The sequence below is a fragment of the Maylandia zebra genome, linkage group LG22 (genome assembly GCF_041146795.1).
Source record: "Maylandia zebra isolate NMK-2024a linkage group LG22, Mzebra_GT3a, whole genome shotgun sequence".
Classification (NCBI taxonomy): domain Eukaryota; kingdom Metazoa; phylum Chordata; class Actinopteri; order Cichliformes; family Cichlidae; genus Maylandia; species Maylandia zebra.
Genome location: NC_135187.1, coordinates 32298768 through 32319284, shown reverse-complemented (window position 1 = coordinate 32319284; position 20517 = coordinate 32298768). Strand labels below are relative to the sequence as shown.

At 41.2% G+C, this 20517-nt stretch overlaps 1 protein-coding gene across 2 annotated transcripts in view; it reads right to left on the bottom strand.

The window, feature by feature from the left end:
- The window catches only part of fndc5b (fibronectin type III domain containing 5b), a 40386-nt gene extending 24958 nt beyond the window's left edge, over positions 1–15428 (bottom strand). For both annotated transcript variants that reach the window (XM_014412681.3, XM_014412683.3), the window contains exons 1-3: positions 14823–15428; positions 11098–11216; positions 4916–5114 (exon numbers count right to left, since the gene is read on the bottom strand). In XM_014412681.3, the coding sequence (XP_014268167.1) occupies positions 4916–5114; positions 11098–11216; positions 14823–14898 (394 nt within the window). In that variant the 5' untranslated portion in view covers positions 14899–15428. The remainder of the gene's footprint in view (positions 1–4915; positions 5115–11097; positions 11217–14822) is intronic.
- Between the last annotated feature and the right edge of the window lie 5089 nt (positions 15429–20517).

Genomic DNA, 20517 nt, shown 5'->3' with positions numbered 1-20517 from the left:
TTATGTACTTATTTAAGCTAAGTGCCAGACTTTAGTAATAAAACGAGGCCCAACACAGTGCAAAAAAATGCAGTTCCTTGGATGGCCACTTGTGGCAGACTCTAAAAGCAAGCCAATTTCTCTTGAACTTAAAAACCAAAATAAGCATTTTATCAGCCAAGTATAAAACATTGTTTCAGTTTCTTTGGGTAATTTTCTCTTCAAGGCAACGGCACAGGGTATAAAACTTTATTAGGCTTAAGGCTCAAATTTATGCATTAGTAGGGCCACGCGTGCTTTGAGTGACAGGTCAGCTAATTCAAGAGAATTCAAAGTATTTTTAATATGACTAATAACATGTCTTGGTTAACTTTACTAACAGATCATCCAAGACGTCTGTGGACCACTTTTAGTGACTGAAATTTTTGCATTTTTTCTCTATTTTTATGTATTCATATGTTAACAATAGAGCTGGGCGATAGAACGATAACGATATGTATCGCGATATAACTTTTTCTCGATAGAAAAATTTAACTATTGCGATAGACCTCGCCGCTCTTGTCCTCTTAAAGAAAAGAAAAAAAGAACAGCCAATCCAAATTAAGTAGCGCAGAGCCGAACCAATCACAGCCGCAGCGTCACGTCACGTGACTTGTTACGTACAGCACAAGTGCCAAGCCGCACATGTGTATTTGTTTGGGAAGCAGCCAGCCACCGTACCGCCCGGGTAATGGAGGAAATGAGTGTGCCGACTAGAAAAATCAACCGAGTGTGACCGAAGGTTACCGAAGAGAAAACAGATGATGGTTCCAATGCCGGAGAGATTGTCGAACTGAAGAGCCATAGAAGTTCCGTAGTGTGAAGGTATTTCGGCTATTTCAAGTCTGACAAAAAACAGAGTAGCGCGCACTGTAAATTGTGCCGAAAGCAAGTCTGGAAATACAATAAACTGGTGCATGCGCTACGTCCACACGTACCCGGGTATTTTTGAAAACGCAGAGTTTTCTATGCGTTTGCACCTTTCGTCCACACGTAAACGCCGTTTTTGGTCACTGAAAACGAAGATTTTTAAAAACTCCGGCCAGGGTGGATATTTTTGAAAACTCCGTTTTTGCATTTACGTGTGGACTAGAAAAACGGAGAAAACGCAGCGTCAAAGCTGTGCGCATTTTTTGACGTCACACTGTGCACCACGTTATTGTTTCGGTGAAATGAATTTCTACAATACTGTTACCGTTAATTCTACTCTCTGCAGTGTTTAAATGCTTACATATACACACAGTTACTGTCCCTCCACACATACGACTCGGTTCAGGGCAGGGATAGCTCAGTAGGTAGAGTGGTGGCCCCATGATCGGAAGGTCGGGGGTTCGATTCCCCTGAACAACTACCCTGAGGTACCCCTGAGCAAGGTACCGTCCCTACACACTGCTCCCCGGGCGCCCAGTGGCTGCCCACTGCTTCACTGAGTGAATGGGTTAAATGCAGAGAGGGATTTTCCCCACGGGGACCAATAAAGTACACTTTCTTTCTTTCTGCTTCTATGCCCCAGCTTTGTTTACTTTTTCCCACCGAGGCTTCTAGACTTCTGATTGGCCAACATTTCTACACGGTTAGGAATCTAGCGCCACCTGCTACTTTGTCATGTTCATAGCAGCGTTTTCCTTCATTTCTGCCTTTATGTGTGGACGGGATTATTTTTTAAAACGAAAACGGAAAATCTCCGTTTTCAAAAATACCCGTGTACGTGTGGACGTAGCCTCGGTCTCTGACTGGAAGCGCTAATTCGTCATTAGGCTTTTGTCAGACTAAAGTAACTGTTAAAACTGTTTGAAAAGCTAAGCTATACAACAAGGAGAGATTGAGAATTTCCTTTTAGTTCTCAGTTTATTTGATATTGACAAAAGTTAGTCAATTTTGTCTGTTCTTCTGTAAAACAAACTAAGATTTATTTTTAGAATTAATATTTTGTTTCTAAGTGGAATTGACAATTTAGTCTGTTTCGTTTGTTCTATTTTGAAACTTAAACGCTTTAGCGGCTGCCTTTTGTGTAGTTTGCAATATTTGCCTTTATTTATCTGAAAAAGTCTCATGTTCCTTAGTACATCTACCCTGTTGAACTTATTATGGGAAATAAATATTTAAATAAAAACAAGCTGCTGATTATTTCACATTTTACTTGTGAGCAACGGCACATTTAAATCTTACAAATATAGTTATTTGGCTTATATCGTGATAGATATAGTTATCGCCTGAAATGAAAAAAACATATCGTGATATGAAAAAATCTTATATCGCCCAGCTGTAGTTAACAAGAGTTAGCGAATATCTAATCACAGGACACTTTGCTCGTTAGATATTGTTACCTAATAACTAACTAAGGCTGCACAGCCTGTCTTTAAACTTTGGTCACTTGCAGCTCAAAAAAAGGCCAAGAATTCAAAAATGACTTGAGTCTAAAAAAGAAAGAGTCCATACACCAATGGGTGATGTTACGATGTCCATCTTTTATATACAGGATATTATTAATGTCAGGGTCCTGGGTCTCCTGACCCAGCGTTTTAGTTCTTTGTGATTTTTGTATTATTGTACTTGGTGTGAGTTATTCTATGGTTTCTAGTTTCGATCCCTTGCCCTTCTCGTTTCTCTGTGTCCCCTCTGTTCTGTGTAAGTCTGTGTCTGCATGTTTGAGTTCCCCTCTGTGTCTCTCGGTTCTTAGAGTCCTCTGCCTTATGGTTTATGTCTCTGTGTTTCTTAGTTGCTGTCTCCACTGTGTCAAGTTCGCGTCTCTGTGTGATCCTTCCTGTTTTACTTTGAAGGTCCGTGTCTTATGTGAATGTGTCCTGATTTGCTTGTCTCGTCAGTTCTAATTTCCCCCAGCTGTGCTCTCCTTCTGTGTCTCATTCTCCTCGTTACTTCCCAGTGTATTTAGTCCCTGTGTTTCTCTGAGTCAGTGTTGCGTCGTACCCTCAACAAGCTGTGTGTTTTGCCTCCGTGTTGCCAGTGTTTTGTCTCCAGCTCCAGTTCAGTGTTTCTGATACAGTGTTTTAGTCCACCAGCGTTTTTGTTTGTCTTTTGGTGAGTTTAGTTTAGTAAGAGGTTTTCCCAGCAATAAAGCTGCGCTTTAAGTTGTACTTCTGTGTCTGAGTCCTGCATTTTGGATCCACCACTCCTGCTTGCCTGCCTGCCACACAGCTAACCATGACAATTAACTCATTCACTGCCATTGACGTCTATAGACATCAATTACGTTTTTCAATGGGAGGGGCTAGAATACAACCTCGGGCAGCTTGTCAGTGAACATCAGACTGCTTGAAATGTATTTTTCACAAAAAGCTCGTTTTCTCCCTTTTTGTGGTCAAAACAGGCATTTTTGGTGGAACCCACCTCTCTTCTACAGCTGATTACTAAAGAATGGAAAATGGTAGAAACAAGCTTTTTTTTTTTTGGATGGAAGAAGAGAGTCTGTTCTTCATTTTGGTAGGTTCAGCGTTTATATGATCATAACACACAGTTTTCTGTGGCTCTTCAAAAATGAGTAAAAATGCTCAAAAACCCTGGCAGTGAATGAGTTAAATAGCCAAAAGTATCATTTCCATATCATTTAAGTGCAACGTCATGTGATAAAAATAACTTTTTGTTTATTCAGGGACATGCAGTTGCTCATGAAGTCCATAAAGTATGTGAGACCCTTTTTTGCATGAGTCTCGATTTAAAATGAAGTCAGCTGGAAGCATTATATAGTCAGCTGGACGCGGCCAGCTCACACAGCTTAACTTAATTACCTGCCTAGCTACAGGGGACAAAATCCGCCCACAGAAAATGGGTGGTCGCAGAGCTGATAAATCTGCCCACGTCTACCCACATGCATATCTTGAAATTAAGAACCTACTGTGTCATCAATCACCAAGAATTTCAAGTTTGCCCCTGTTGCTGCCGTTAAACAGCAAGAAATTAAATGTTAACAGTCATATAACAATCAGCTGGCTTAAAAATGACTCTTTGTCTGCGCTAGTGAAAAATGTACTAATATGTTGCTTTTTTACTGCTTACATAAGTTCAGATAGATTTCTCTTTGATTTTTTATACTCTAGACCACTTATCAACACATTCCTGCCTCACAAGACCCTCAGCAAGCTCCCTCACTGTGATGTTTCCAGGGAATCCACCGCTCCCTAATGTCTCCTGTTTCCACTCTTATCACTTTGCTGCTGATGAGCATTTAGCATTCGCCGTGTCCCTCTGAAGCAGCTGCTTTTGGCACAGTAACTGGGTCGGACATGATAAAATTGGAAGCAGTGCAAGGCGCTTCTGATAACAGCAGCCTCTGTGCTTGAGAGTGAGAACAATGCATCGAATAGGAGGTGGGAGGGACTCTAGCAAAGATGGCAATTCCTGTGTTTTGTTGGATTTAACTGTCAAAAAAGAGACTATTTTTGTGACGATGAAACATTAAGAGAAGATTAGCCCTCCACGTTATTGTCTGTGTTTAAAAGCTGCTATTTAAGTGCTCCTACCTGTGAACGGGCAGATTTAGATCTATGTTCGTCAGCAGGGGAAGGACAGTCGAGCAGAATGTTGGTTTCCTCCCTTCGAGTGTCCTTATGTTGATGCACGATTGCTTTTTCAGCGTGCTTTTATAGATTTGCGAGCCCAGCATGCACAGAATTAAAATTATTGATTTGTACGAGTGTGTTTGTAGCGTGTGCTGTCGAAGTAAAGCACGCATACGAAGGTTATGTCTGGCTGAGAAACGTCTGAAGAATAGCACTTCAAAGGGACAGATTCGAATGAGAAACTACGAGAAAAATTTGGGAAACTTTACGCAAGCAAAGAGAAAATTGGGGACAAGGCAGTGGTAAAGTTTTCACCCAGGGTTAGACTTTAAAATATCTAGATTCTGAAATTTTTAAAAAAGTATTACTCTCTCTCTCACCAGGGCTTTTGGAAGCCATCTTCTCGGACTCTTTTGGCGTTCTGAATAGCACAGGCTGACTTGGAGGGCTGCTTCCTCCCATGCTAATGCTCTGAACATGGACGATGTACTCGGTGTCCTCATCCAGATCCCACAATGCACAGGAGCGTGTGGTGGTGTTCACTTCCTGGATGAACCTCAGCATGCGTACATCCTTCTTCTGCAGAAGCACAAAGATCAGAAAGGCAGAAGTGTACATTTTGTATTTGTTTTTTCCCCCGATATGCCAGTACCCACTTGTGAATTCTTTGGCATGAAAAGGGTGACATTTCCATACATTTCCGTATATATATATATACATATATATATATATATATATATATATATATATATATATATATATTTCCACTTAAAATAATAGGCTTAGCAATACTTCCTTTCTTCTTGTTAGTGAATATTCCCAGGGTGCACGCTTTATCAAGTTCAGATTTCTAGTGGCAAAGTCCAATTTTCCTGGTTAGGTCTGATGTGGTGCAAATGCAAACACGTCTCTCTTGGTTAATAGAAAGGAAAATGCTGAAATAAAGCCTTCTGGGTTTTTTTTTTTTTTTTTTTACAATGTAATTAAGCATAAAGAAAGAGAGACAGACAGAGAGAGAGCCTCTCTGGCAGTGTACACTCTGCTAGAAATGTACATTATTATCCAGCTAGGGCTGCTTATTCAGGTCAATTGGCTCCTGCTAGATTAAAAGTAAGGCACCTTGGGGGCACTTTTGTTTACCAGGCAATTAAAGAAGCAGATTTCTTAAACCATTAAAACTTCATGTAGACAAGAGGTGCATTTGAAAAAGTACATTTGAAAGTGTTTCTTAATGTGGCCTCAGAAACTAAACTAGAAACTGGCCTAGAGAACCCTCTAATATTAAACCAACTGGAAAATCTCATATATGGCACATTAGTCGCTTTGGCTTGACCACAGTGGCCGTGCATCTGCAAGCTTCTTTGCAACCCACCTTCATGCCAGCTTCTCCTCATATGTTGTATCTACATGTGCATTTGGGAAGGTTGGATTTGTATTTGGCAATACGGCCAAATACAAGTTTCTGATATTTTTTTAAGCTATGATTTTCTGACTTTGGATTTCACATGCTTTTTTTTTTGGTGTTTATTTATGTTAAACCTGTGGTTTGAAGGTGCCATATTTCACACTATATATGGAATTAGCCATTAGCCAATAGATGTACAGACAACTATCCCTGGACCTTTTTAACTGTGAAGAAAACCTCAAATGTGATGATCTTCTGGCAACTTTTCCCGTCGTAATACAAATACTTTTAAAAAATAATTTTAAACAGATTCATGGGTATTTATTTGATATTGATATCTAAAGTAGGGATCCGAATATCCAATAATTGGACATTGGTGACAAACAGGGGTTAAAATGTGATTTGGCAGGTGGTGCAACCCTAAGTTCTGGTGTAACAGTAAAAGTGGGGATATGACTCGCTTAGTAATAAGTGACATAATCACTGGACTGTGATCTCTAGTAGATTTGTTTGGTGAACAGGCTGTGGTTAGCTGGCTGCTTGTTCTGAGGTATGCTGCTCTTTATGGGTTCAGTTCTACAACATAAAGCAGAAGACTGATGACTCCTTTTAAAATTAAGTCCTGTTATTTTCAAGCGTTAGCTAAATGAACTCCATTTGTGGTCAAAAACTGCATGTCTAGACTATCCTATGTCTAGAACTGTCAAAAATAATTTAAGGTTTTGCAGACTTTGCCCACAAATAAGGTTTTTAAAGCTTTTTCCTTGTGGGGGTTATTTTTTTACCACCATCTTTATTCTCTCTCACTCTCTTACATCTCTGCAGCTATCCTGGACTTAACCTCCTAAGACCCGAACTCTTCCACGGCATGCATTTTTAATTTCTCTTTGCTATTTGGGCTGATTGGGACCTGATGGTATGTAAAAACAAAGAATTACGTGATTTTTTTTTAACCTGATTTTCGTTTCTGAGAAAAATGAGATCCACATATGAGGACATTCGCTTTATATTTTGATAGAACAGTGGCAGTATAATGTCCTCGTAAGTGGATATCAGGCCCTTGTAGAGAAAAATGTATTATTTTGGTCTAGACAACCCTAAAATGTGATGTCCACATATGTGGACGCCAGGTCCTAGGAGGTTAAAGTAGCAGCGATATATGACCTCTGAATAACATTTAAATGATCATTTAATGTGTTGTCAAAGCCATTTCACAATATGAAATAACCTAATAAGCATCACATGTAGAGATCTGATGTGTGATTAAAATTTACATTTCCAGTTCATCAAATGTCACCTGCTGAGCAGTCGTTACCTACCACAGAAATGGTTTGTTTGTTTGTTGAACTGTTTGACACATTGCATTTAAATTTTTAAAAAAAAAGTTACTCTGCTTTTTCTCGCTTCCCTTGAGTAGAGCTGAAGCGCCACAGGCTCAACTTTACTGACATCTGCAGCATGGATGCAGTGACAGTGACAAAAAAGAGAAAACTATGTGGGCAGGTGGAACCAGGTGGTGACTTAACTGTCCCCATGGCATCAGCTGCATGAAAAATGAACTTTTTTGACATTATTTTGTATTTAACTCCATACCAGAATGCGGTCCTGAATTGCTTCAGCCCAATTTAACCCAAGATGACAACGGTCTAATCTACTCAAATCTGTTCTGTACTGTAGCAACAATACACCATTTGGGAGCAGGAGAACAGTTTGCAGGGCTCATTCATGCCTACGATGCCTATAGTGTTTTGTTTTTCCTAAGCAGTCGTTTTTGAGTAAGCCAGAAACAGTTTTCAAATTGTTTGACACAACTGAGGAGCTTCCTCAGTTGTGTCAAACCTACATGGATCTGTGTGAAAAAGTGATTGCCCCCTGAACCTAATAGCTGGTTGGGCCACCCTTAGCAGCAACAACTGCAATCAAGCGTTTGTGACAACTGGCATTGAGTCTTTTACATCTGTGGAGGAATTTTGGCTCATTCATCTTTGCAGAATTGTTGTAATGCAGCCACAGTGGAGGGTTTTCTAGCATGAACTGCCTTTTTAGGGTCATGTCACAGCCTCTCAATCGGATTCAGGTCAAGACGTTGACACTCCAAGGTATTCATTTTGTTTTTCTTAAGCTACCTGGTCTTTAAGTGACGTATGAATCCTGCTTCCGGGTCCAAACTACTCTGCGTTTATTAAGGCTGTTGTGTTTTTAACATGTTTTAATGCTTTTGTATTTTGTTCTATTCAATCTGACCAAGCCCCTAAAAAAAGTCAGTGATCACTGTCGGCCTCTCTCGATCTACCACTATTCATTTTAAAACCTTACAATGTAACTAGAGCCCAGCCAATCCAGCAGTATATTAATGACTAACCTCGTATTGTGGATGGATTATCTCAGTTGTTCTCCTGACTGAAGTTTGGTCCGTTTACAGCATCCTGCCATGCGATTGCATTTGTCCCTAACCCTCGGGAACCCTCACATTAACTTTTATCGAGTGGAAAAAAGTTAGCGTTCATCCTCCAGCTTCACTGTGCTAATGTGTTTATATTATGCTAACCACAGCTGTGCAGCTAGCCACCACGTAGCACAACTTCATGTAACCCTACAAACGTCACTACTGTTTAGTTTTCTGTCTTCATTTAAGTCGGAAGCGATAGCAGAGCTGTACGTTTTAATTTCTTCAGAATTCCTTCAGTCAGAGCGTGATGCATTATTTTTAGGTGGAAACTAGCGAGCTAGCTCTCTGCTAACTTCTAACTGCTAAATTTCATAAATTCTGTTTTCATGGATGTCTGGATGTTAAGCTTAATTGTTGCACCTGGTAAAGCAGCCACACTGATCATTTTATTAAAGATAAAAAAATTTAGACAGTTTTTAACTTTCAGTGATGCCGCAGTGTTCATTTGACTTTGGGACCTGAATAGGAGTTTGGACCTGTACACGGCTAATGACGTCAGACTTAAACCAGATTTAAAGGTAGAGGACTCCGAGGTTGCTGGTGTGTTTCAGATCATTGGCCTGCTGCAGGATCCAAGTGCATCACTGGCATATTTAGCAGATACCCAAAGTCAAAGTATTAGTACCAAATCAGTACTCAGAATTCCAGGAGTACTGATATTCTAGGAATGGGGCTACACTATATAAAAGTCGTACTCCGTTTGATTAAGTCATCATTTTTGACTCGCTCTCCACACATAACATACTCACACAACACATTAGAGCCTGAACAACATACAGGGAGTGCAGAATTATTAGGCAAGTTGTATTTTTGAGGGATAATTTTATTATTGAACAACAACCATGTTCGCAATGAGCCCAAAAAACTCATTAATATCAAAGCTGAATGTTTTTGGAAGTAGTTTTTAGTTTGTTTTTAGTTTTAGCTATTTTAGGGGGATATCTGTGTGTGCAGGTGACTATTACTGTGCATAATTATTAGGCAACTTAACAAAAAACAAATATATACCCATTTCAATTATTTATTTTTTACCAGTGAAACCAATATAACATCTCCACATTCACAAATATACATTTCTGACATTCAAAAACAAAACAAAAACAAATCAGCGACCAATATAGCCACCTTTCTTTGCAAGGACACTCAAAAGCCTGCCATCCATGGATTCTGTCAGTGTTTTGATCTGTTCACCATCAACATTGCGTGCAGCAGCAACCACAGCCTCCCAGACACTGTTCAGAGAGGTGTACTGTTTTCCCTCCTTGTAAATCTCACATTTGATGATGGACCACAGGTTCTCAATGGGGTTCAGATCAGGTGAACAAGGTGGCCATGTCATTAGTTTTTCTTCTTTTATACCCTTTCTTGCCAGCCATGCTGTGGAGTACTTGGACGCGTGTGATGGAGCATTGTCCTGCATGAAAATCATGTTTTTCTTGAAGGATGCAGACTTCTTCCTGTACCACTGCTTGAAGAAGGTGTCTTCCAGAAACTGGCAGTAGGACTGGGAGTTGAGCTTGACTCCATCCTCAACCCGAAAAGTCCCACAAGCTCATCTTTGATGATACCAGCCCAAACCAGTACTCCACCTCCACCTTGCTGGCGTCTGAGTCGGACTGGAGCTCTCTGCCCTTTACCATCCAGCCACGGGCCCATCCATCTGGCCCATCAAGACTCACTCTCATTTCATCAGTCCATAAAACCTTAGAAAAACCAGTCTTGAGATATTTCTTGGCCCAGTCTTGACGTTTCAGCTTGTGTGTCTTGTTCAGTGGTGGTCGTCTTTCAGCCTTTCTTACCTTGGCCATGTCTCTGAGTATTGCACACCTTGTGCTTTTGGGCACTCCAGTGATGTTGCAGCTCTGAAATATGGCCAAACTGGTGGCAAGTGGCATCTTGGCAGCTGCACACTTGACTTTTCTCAGTTCATGGGCAGTTATTTTGCGCCTTGGTTTTTCCACATGCTTCTTGCGACCCTGTTGACTATTTTGAATGAAACGCTTGATTGTTCGATGATCACGCTTCAGAAGCTTTGCAATTTTGAGACACTATTTTTGACTTTTCTGAGCCTGTCAAGTCCTTCTTTTGACCCATTTTGCCAAAGGAAAGGACATTGCCTAATAATTATGCACACCTGATATAGGGTGTTGATGTCATTAGACCACACCCCTTCTCATTCCAGAGATGCACATCACCTAATATGCTTAATTGGTAGTAGGCTTTCGAGCCTATACAGCTTGGAGTAAGACAACATGCATGAAGAGGATGATGTGGACAAAATACTCATTTGCCTAATAATTCTGCACTCCCTGTATATACTATATAACAATATATCAGCATCGGCAATATGTAGGGCGTTATTAGGCATTTGCAAATATATATGTGTTGCATAGTTTGTCCACCAGAGGGCACTCTGTAACTCTGTCACGCAAACACAAACCAGCTGATGCGAGCATAGCTGGGCAGAATGTAAATGCGCAATCCATGGCTTGTGACAATGAAATGAGATTATTTTTAAACTGCATCGTCATATTACCTTATTAGTGGCTTATAAGAAACTACACATAACAAACGTTAGCGAAAACTACTTATGTTACGTATGCTGAAAGTTAAAAAATAATATATCGGCCGGTAAATCGCATCTCTAAATCACCAAATATTGATATTTATATCAGTCCTGCTGGGCTTTACAACACATGTAGCGGTACCTGTTGGGTGATGGCAAATCCGATGACAGGGTCTCCCTCCAAGATTTCCCACGTAACCACAGCAGAGTTAACCTCGAGTTCTCTGATGGTCACATTGAGCGGTGCTGACAGCAGGGTGTCTGACGCACATGCACGGCCAGAGGAAAGAAATAAAAAGAGACAGGCCATAAATATTCTTTACACTTTATAACTATAAACGCTACAACTTGAACAAATCGTCCCCCCTCTCACTCTCTCTCTCGCTGTGCTCTCGCTCTCTCCTTCCTTAAGATCTTCTCTTCACCTCCTACAAATTAATCCCTCTCCTTTCATTAATACCGGCCCTAATAAAGCACATACATGTCTCCTGGTGTTTCCCTTGAAAAAACACTTTTTCCATTCTCTCTCTGTTCTTCTTTCACGCACACTTTCGGTATCTTTAACTTTTCCTCTCTTCTTTCTCCTCCACATATCTCATTAAACCATGACTCTTGAGGAAAAACAAAAAACAAAAACACGATGCATTTATCAATCAGAAAATTAACTTTGACGGACTAAATTACAGTCTTTCTTAACATTTTTCATTTCTTAGCTGCGAAGGTAGCAGAGAGTAAAGTGTGTATGGTTATGTGAGAGTTAAGACCAACTCATGGTCTTCTACGATTACAGACAGAGTTGTATTTCCCATGAGCCTGACTTGTAAAGCAACATCAGAATCAGACCTTGACATCGTACACACAAGGATGATAACGCCCATGTGCACACACACATGAAACTGTCACTGAGAGGGACATTTATCTATTTTGTCACATAAATATTCTGTTGAATACGCGGAAATTCCAGTTAATCAAAATCTTTGATAGATTAAATGACACCTGCAAACTATAACTGGAGTCACTGAACTGTCCACTGTGTTTCTGCTGAGTCTTTTGGAGACATTTTAGTGGATGTTTATGAGGAGTAAAAACCATTCAAGAATTTTGTGCTTCTTATTAGTCTGGTAGTTGGCACTAATTTGCATATACCCAATATTTGGCCACACCTCTTTATCTCTGAATTCAGGTGTTTTCAGTCCCATGGCCATAGCTGAATAAGGTCAAGCACCCATTCATGCAGTCTACCTCTTTAGCACAAGTTATTCTAAAGAGCTCGCTGTAATAGGATGATACCAACAAGTCCGTTTTTGAAATTTCTTCCAGTTCAAGATACTCAACAATAAACTGCACACAGTATTATTGCACATATATATTTAAGAACCACAGCAACTCGACCCAACACTCTGCTGACTCTGTAATTGCAGAGCTACAAACCTCTGATATTAACATCAGCATAAAAGCTGTGCACCAGGAGCTTCATGCCATGGGTTTACAAAAAAAATCCTTGTAATCGCTTTGGTTGCTTGCAGACTGTGGTGGCTGTCTGTAACTTGCATGAAGGATTTGTCTGCAAATATTCATCAACTGCTTGCTGAGTGGTAGTAAAACGTGGAAAAGATGAGGTGAAAACCAGAACTGGAGACCACTTGAGTGAAACCTGTGTCTTACTGCTGCAGCCAAACACATTTCAAAAGGTGAACCGGTGAACTGAACACCAGTGTTTGTTCATATATCTTCACTTCTGGCTCTAATAAAACTAACACGATGGCAGCCAGAAGACTTTAAAAAACAGAGAGCAAGGAATCAATGGGTGATGCCGCCACTGCTATGTCTGTCTTTTATATACAGTCTATGGTCAGCAGCAGTGGATAGCTGTTTCTGGCCTGTGCACAGTTTGTACTTCACTATCTATTTTTGTCATTTCGTGCCATTAAAAAAGGAAATTAATGGTCATTCCCAACCCCTGAGCGACCGTGGCTCAGGGGTTGGGAATCGCATCTGTAACTGGAAGGTCGTCGGTTTGATCCCTGGCCTCTCTGTCCTGGTCATTGTGTCCTTGCGCAAGACACTTTACCCTACTGGTGTTGGCCAGAGGGGCCGATGGCGCGATATGGCAGCCTCGCTTCTGTCAGTCTGCCCCAGGGCAGCTGTGGCTACAACTGTAGCTGCCTCCACCAGTGTGTGAATGTGAGAGTGAATGAATAGTGGCATTGTAAAGTGCTTTGGGTGCCTTGAAAAGCGCTGTATAAATCCAATCCATTATTATTATTATTATAACTCCTGGCCGCTCTACCATCTGTCCTCCCGCTGAAGTCAGCCCATTGTTGCACAATTGCACAGGAAAAACAATTTTTGATTTTATTTGCACCATTTTTTAGCTCTGACTGGACAAGCTCCTTTCAAGCTTTTTCTTTGAAAATATTGTTACCAGGAGAAACGCCGTCAGTCATGTGACACTGTTGCATTAAACCGCTGCAAATATTGAGCACACAATCTTGAGACTTGTTCTTGGAGTTAAAAAGTGTTGTTACAGGAAAAACAAGAATGTACTTTATTTTCTTCCCTCCCTTTCTGCTTGCTGATAACACAATCATCACAGTACAGTGTGTTACATCATGTTGGTGAAATTCATTTTTGGTAGGCGACAAACTCAGTTGAGTGGCTCCCAAAGGCTGCATGTGAATGTGTGTGTATGTGTGTGTTTGCTGATGCAGAGTAAATGTGTGATGTGTTCCCAAGTACTGTACGGGCATGATCCATCGCTATGACTCCCTGTTTGACTGGCCATTTTCTCGCTGTTTATCTTCCTGTTCTCACACAGACACAGAAACAATGCAATGGCAGAGAGGGATTCCCGTCCATTCTTAAAGCGTTTGCTGCAGATTAACAAAAATTCCCTCTTAAAACTACATCCATTCCCAGCCTCGGGAAGCCAAAATATCAAATCTCTAGAGGCCGAGATAAATCCCACATGAGCTTATTGCCAAGATTTGGGCTTTTCACGCGACTGTCATCTATCAGCTTATCATCAGGATGCAGTGTAACCAAGATCTTACGCATGAGATGAACATATGTTGCCGCAGGTTAGAAACATGCGATATCGTACAAGATAGATGAGATAGTCCCCCAGCCCCCAACCCCACACACGCATGAACATATAGGAGGATTGGACCTGCTGTACGTAGAGGCTTTACATGGAAGTAACTCAATCACATTTCACATCCCTTCAGGACACTGGATGGATGAACCTGCACATTTTTAAAGCAGCTACTAGAGATTATCTCCCCAAACAATGAAGAATTTTCAGAAAATGGTGAAAAAATGCCAACTGAAATATTCCAGGAGCCAAAATGATGCTCACTAATATCTTGTTTTGTCTGACACAAGAGAAAGTGGCAAATACTCACATCTGAGAAAATGACCACTGATTGGTCAGTTAGTCAACTAAAATGTAAAGCTCTATTGCTCGTTTAGTCTTTACTTGAATTTAACAGTCATCTGAGAACTTACTGAGCCAATCACACGGTGCCACAAAGACTGGGTTTTTTTTGAATGACACTTTTCTAGAAACATTTATACAAACTGGGATTAAACTGTCACTCTGATGCAGTGTGAGACCAACTTGTGTCAGCCATTTTTTTGGCATCACTAAAGCTCACTGTGTCCACCTATAGCTGATGCACGCACATGCAGTGTGTCACGTCAGGTGGCTTCCCAAAAAGGGATGAAATGCACACCAAATGCATGACATCAGTCAGCTGCTGCCAAATAATACTAAAATAAAAGCACAACGACATGTGTTTAATCGGCCCGCTGCATCAACTCACATTTACTCGCAACGATCGCTCATCAACCTGTGGTAAAACTCACCGGCATTAACGGAGGACGCTGAGAGGAAGCCCAGCAGGAGCAGCAGCACCGCCGCAGACAAGCCTGGTTTAGCCATCCTCCTGCTTCTTCTGGTGAGGCTTCACATCCTGTGCGGCCCATTTATAGCATGGCGTTTAACGGGAGGAGGCGAGCATCCCCCGGTTAGGGTACCGGAGAGAGGAGGTACTTGTTGTACCGGAGACCGGGCTCACCTGAACTTGGACTCTGCAGCAGCAGAAGCGCAACAACGGCCAGAGGAGAGGAGGAGGGTTAAGGGGAGGGTGGGGAAAGGGACGGGGTGGTGGTGGTGCACGATGCCGTTCTCAGTTGTCTCGGTGGACACCTCACAACGACGGCCCTTCGACCACCGGCGGACTTCCAGGCTGGCTGTGATGGAAAGTCGGCGCAGAGAGGATTTCAGTATGCGGAGAGGTGGAAGAAGTGCGCAAGTGCTGCAGAGTGCAACGTGCAGCCACGGCTTATGACTCTCTCTCTCTCTCTCCCTCACAAACACACGCACACACTTGCATCAGTCCTCGCTTATAAGTTACTTGCGAAAAACAAACCAATCCTCCAAAGAGAAATCATCATTTTAGACAAAAAGTAACATATCCGTGCCTGTTGTCAGCTATTTTTAATGAAGCAGTCTGAAACGCTTTAACCAATCAATCATTTATAAAGCACAGACGTTCACTGTTCTATCTGTGCACATGTGTTATTGCAATATCAATACATCTGGATCTGAGAGGACGCTGGAAAGGCCACACAGAGACTGGATCCGAGTGGATCTGAACCCTGGACCTTCTTGCTGTGAGCCAACAGTGCTATCCACCATGTCACCTTGCTGCCTTAACACCACTTTAAGCTAAGTTTTTAACACATAATGCATATTATGCCTTACATTATGATTTCCCAAGTCAAATAAGTAGTTTTTCATGCCTGACCCTAACTGAAGAGTAGCTGGGTGAGAATGTATGGACAGTTACAATATCTAAATAAAAAAATGCATTTGTGATGTGATGATGTCACTGTTGCTGTTTAGGATTGTTAGTTTGCCCCCCCCATCATCTTTTGTGCACCAACAGCCTTACCGAATTCTGGTGCCAGTGATCTTCCAATAGTAAAACTGCACTAAAAACTTTCACTTTCCTGTGGATGTAAGAGAAACACTGATGTCTATGATAGTGCAATAAATGCATTTAAATGCCATAGCTTCAGCCTCTCTTAGACCTTGCGACACAACCGTTAATTTAGAATCCTCTGTACATCATTTACAAATGATGCAACACAAAGGTAAAACATTTCTAAAGACATTTAATGATTCCTAACATTACATAAGCTGGAATGGGATTCCAGAAGCTAAAGGAAGGAAAAAGTGATCCCATGCAACGTTTAATAAAACATGAACTGTATATGTGTAGAAATTAATAATAGGAATGAATCTATAAACAGGAAATCAATTGTGAGTGCGATTTGTCAGTAAAAGGGCTCTTATGTGCAATCGAAGGACCTATTGATCCCATACCCACTCAATCAAATGAAAGGGCTCTGGCAGGCACATAAAATCTTACTAATTGTGTATCCTATATGGTCTCTTAAAGAGAATAACATGCAGTAGTAGGTCAATAAAGGGGACACAAGGGTCCTGCAAAGCTTGTGCACCTTATTAAGAATAAAATTGGGCCAGTGTTTCTCCTGGAGTGTGGCAAAATGCTGTCCGTTGTGCTCATGTATAGGTACTCAGGGACACAGATTACACAGATCAATACATGATTAACATTCTCAACAGACGCCCCTTTAACGTCTCTTTTGCTTCAGGGAGAAGATGCCGATGTGACGCCCTGCTCCTCTCCTTTCTTCTCTTTGCTCTTCAGTGTCTTTCAAGGTTATAAGAACAATTTAAGATGACAACATTCATATCTCTTTGCTGTGCCGCTGACAGTTTTATCACTCAACTTAGGTTCAGACGAGCACAGTCTCCTCCAGTGACCTCTGGTTTCAGCTTGCAAAATAAAAAAAGAAGAGACAAAAAAAAAACCCCACCCTTGAATCTTCACCTTACTGGTGGTCACGCCAGTTGTTTTCATGAAGCATGATGCTGACAGATTTATTTTTGGAGAACTTCTTTTTAGAGGTTAATGTGTTTGGAGAAATGATAAGAAATCATATGCAGATTTAATGTCAGGTTTAAAATAAGAGGAATACTTCATCATTTACCAGAGATCAGAGGGAGATGGTAAAGATCAACACTGCAGTCATAGTATTACATTTACTGTCAGTACACAGTTATTATGACCCCCCTGTGTAGAGTCGTTGAGCTGAACATGAACAATACAAACGTCTTTGCAAACTGGAATAAACTTGTAATCTCAGCAGTCTCTGCATGCAGTTATCAAAGAATATGGCTTCACATGTAGTTGTCAATAAACCAAGCATATTGCCTAATTAGTAGGCAAATCTTATCAACTGTTTGTCCTATGTAGGATCTGGTACTTGATTGGAGCTTATCTTTTTTTAAAACAAAGACGTCGCCCCCTACTGTTCATTAGAAAGAATGCAGATTTAAGGTGCTTCTGCAGCTGCCAGTGATTTATATAAAACTGCTGGCTTCACTTTACAGACACAGGCAGCAGGAACAAAGCTTTAATATGATCGATTTGTTGGACAACATGAGAAAAACAGTTGTCCAGTGGGTGTTAAAGAGTGTTTTGATGATCTTAGATAGCTGTGTGGATATACAACATTTTAGCTTAGCGAGAATTAGCTTTATCTCACTACTTAGCTTGCTAGATAAGCTATAAAAAATGTTTGTTGAATCTGGACTGAATCACGTCAACCTCACAGTAAAATAACAAATCATTAAATTATTCCCACATTTGCAATTAGTGTGTAGCACTCAAAGTACGGCTCATTGTGCCTACTTTTTGTTCTTGAGGAGTTGTTTTCCGTTGCCTGTTGAGTTTGGAGTGTACCGGGATACATTTGTCGAAGAGGGTGCTCTGTGTTGAACTCAAGTGGAGCTGATGGGGTACAAAAAAGGCTAGAAGTGGCCTTAATCCATCTGAAGCTTGAGGGGAATGAGCCAGTCTGCAGCCGCTTTGAAGTGGCATTATCGCTCACTTTCTCCTCATCTCTTCTCACTGCTAACCCCCAAACTGCCCCTGGGGGAGTTTAATTACAGTGTATGGTAGTGTGTGTGTGTGCGTGTGTGTATGTGTTTAGGACAGAGGAATATTTATGGTTGAGCCATGCAAATGAAGACGAAAAAGGATCTCAAGTGAAATGAGGTGAGAAATTGTGGTGGAAATTGGACGGAAAATAATGACTTGAAAGAAATTCGAACAACACAAAAGTGAAGGCAGACGGTGAGCGAGGAAGATTTAAGTCCAGCAGAGGGAATAATGGTGGGAGAGGTCAGGAAGAGGAAAAAAGCAGAAGGAAAAGTGTCAAGAGTGTGATATGGAGATAATAAAAATGAGTTTCAGCCCATTGCTTTACTCAACTTTCCCTTAATGACAACCTGAACCCATCCGGCTGTTCAACTCAGCATAGAGGCATCTCTACAATGACACACAAACACATGCACATCATCCATGCATGCTGCTATCCTGAAAAAAAAGGGGAAAAGTGCTTGCCTCAGAGCTGCTGACATCATCACATCTCTTCTCATTCTTGAATATTTGGCCCTTCTCTCCTTGGCGATGCAATTCAATTTTAAGGCTCACGAGACTAAAGCAATTCACCTTACTCCTGTCTTCCCTGCAGGTGAGCGAGCAGGCAGCACAGCAGGGACACGGAAACATATTTTGTGTTTGCAAGTGAATTTAGTTGCTCTGAAAGTGTACACTGCCTTTTACACTCTCTCTGGATTGCCAAAAAAACCCATCAATAATAAATTACTGGTAATACAGCTTTTGTTAACTAACTATTCTCCGTAAATGGAAAGTTTGGAAGTTGGTCATATGTAGGACTGATGCAGCCTGCTTTCCACCACGTCACATAAGTAGGTTATTGTTTTGCCCGAGGATGCTACTGACAGTGGGGTGCATGTGTAAATTTTATGCAATCCCAGTAGGGGATAAGTGCACTCCCCAACATGATCTGACCTGAACCAAAGGCAACAAAAATGTGTTCTTCTTTGTAATATTATCCTGTCTTTCTTCTCTCTCCCCAACTGGTCACAGCAGATGACCCCGCCCCTCCCTGAGCCTGGTTCTGCTGGAGGTTTCTTCCTGTTAAAAGGAAGTTTTTCCTTCCCGCTGTCACCAAAGTGCTTGCTCATAGGGGGTCATATGATTTTGAGGTTTTTTTCTTTGTATGTATTATTGTAGGGTCTACCAAGCATTGAGGGGACTGTTGCTGTGATCTGGCGCTATATAAATAAAATTGAATTGAACTGAAATTGAAAAGGTTCATTATTTCAATTTTTTCCTTGTAATATTTCTGAATTCTGTTTTTATGCGGTAAACTTCTACCTGTTATGTATAGAGTGTTTGTATGGTATTTACATGCTGTATGTTATGAAACCGTTTTGAATAAGTCTATGCATGTATTCATCCTCTGCATCCTTTCGTAAAAACTCTCAAATACACATGGGCAAATAATAATTTGATCCCCTGCTGAATTTGTAAATTTGTTCACATACAAAGAAATGAACAGTCTCTCAAATTTTTATGGCAGTTTAATTTTAATATAGAGAGACAATCATAATAATACTTCAGCCAAAAAAAAGCTAGAAATGGATTTTCTGTGAAATTACCCAGGGAGGCATCTGAGGGAGCTACAGATCGGCTGTGTATCCATGTGGCAGTTGGATCCACTGTTACCAAGAACACCCCTGGTAACACAATACGCTGTGCTCTATCTGATATTCTCGTTTTGGTGTTGTTCCTGGATCAACATTTCATCTGACCAGTCGCATTGTTACGATGTCATAGCTTTGCGACTTAGAGAAGAATACTTGCCGATGTCCACTCAGGAAGAAAATCCAAAAAAGGAGCCGTTAGGGTCAAAATTAGGGTTGGGGTTAAGATATGATCGTGGTTACGGTTAGGGTTAGAGTTCTGGGGTTAGGGTTATGGTTTGGTGTGATGGTGTTTCCAAGATGCTAAACTATGACATCACTACAATGTGATTAGTTCCTTGAAATGTTGAACTTGGATCAACATTACCGCCGTTGATCCAGAAACAACTCCAACACAACAATATCAGATCGTACCTGTGCTATAATGGAATCTTCCGGAACCTGCAAAGCGCATGTACAGGCCAATCTTAGGGTTAGAACATTTAAATGATTCTGAGAAGTGCTGTGGTCAGATTAAACTAAAGTAAAAGTCTTTGGCATCAACTCAACCCCCCTGTATTTTGGAAAATGCTGAGTATGAACCAAAGAAAGCCATTCTCACAGTCTAGCAGAGAGGTGGAAACATTACCTTTGGGCAATACTTTCATTAATACTGTGGTTTTCAGTACTGGGACACGGTCACTCCCACTCTACATTGTAGCCACAGCCACCCTGGGGCGCACTGACAGAGGCGAGGTTGCCGGACACTGGTGCCACCGGGCCCTCTGACCACCACCAGTAGGCAACGGGTGAAGTGTCTTGCCCAAGGACACATTGACCGAGACTGTCTGAGCCGGGGCTCGAACCGGCAACCTTCTGATTACAAGGCGAACTCCCAACTCTTGAGCCACA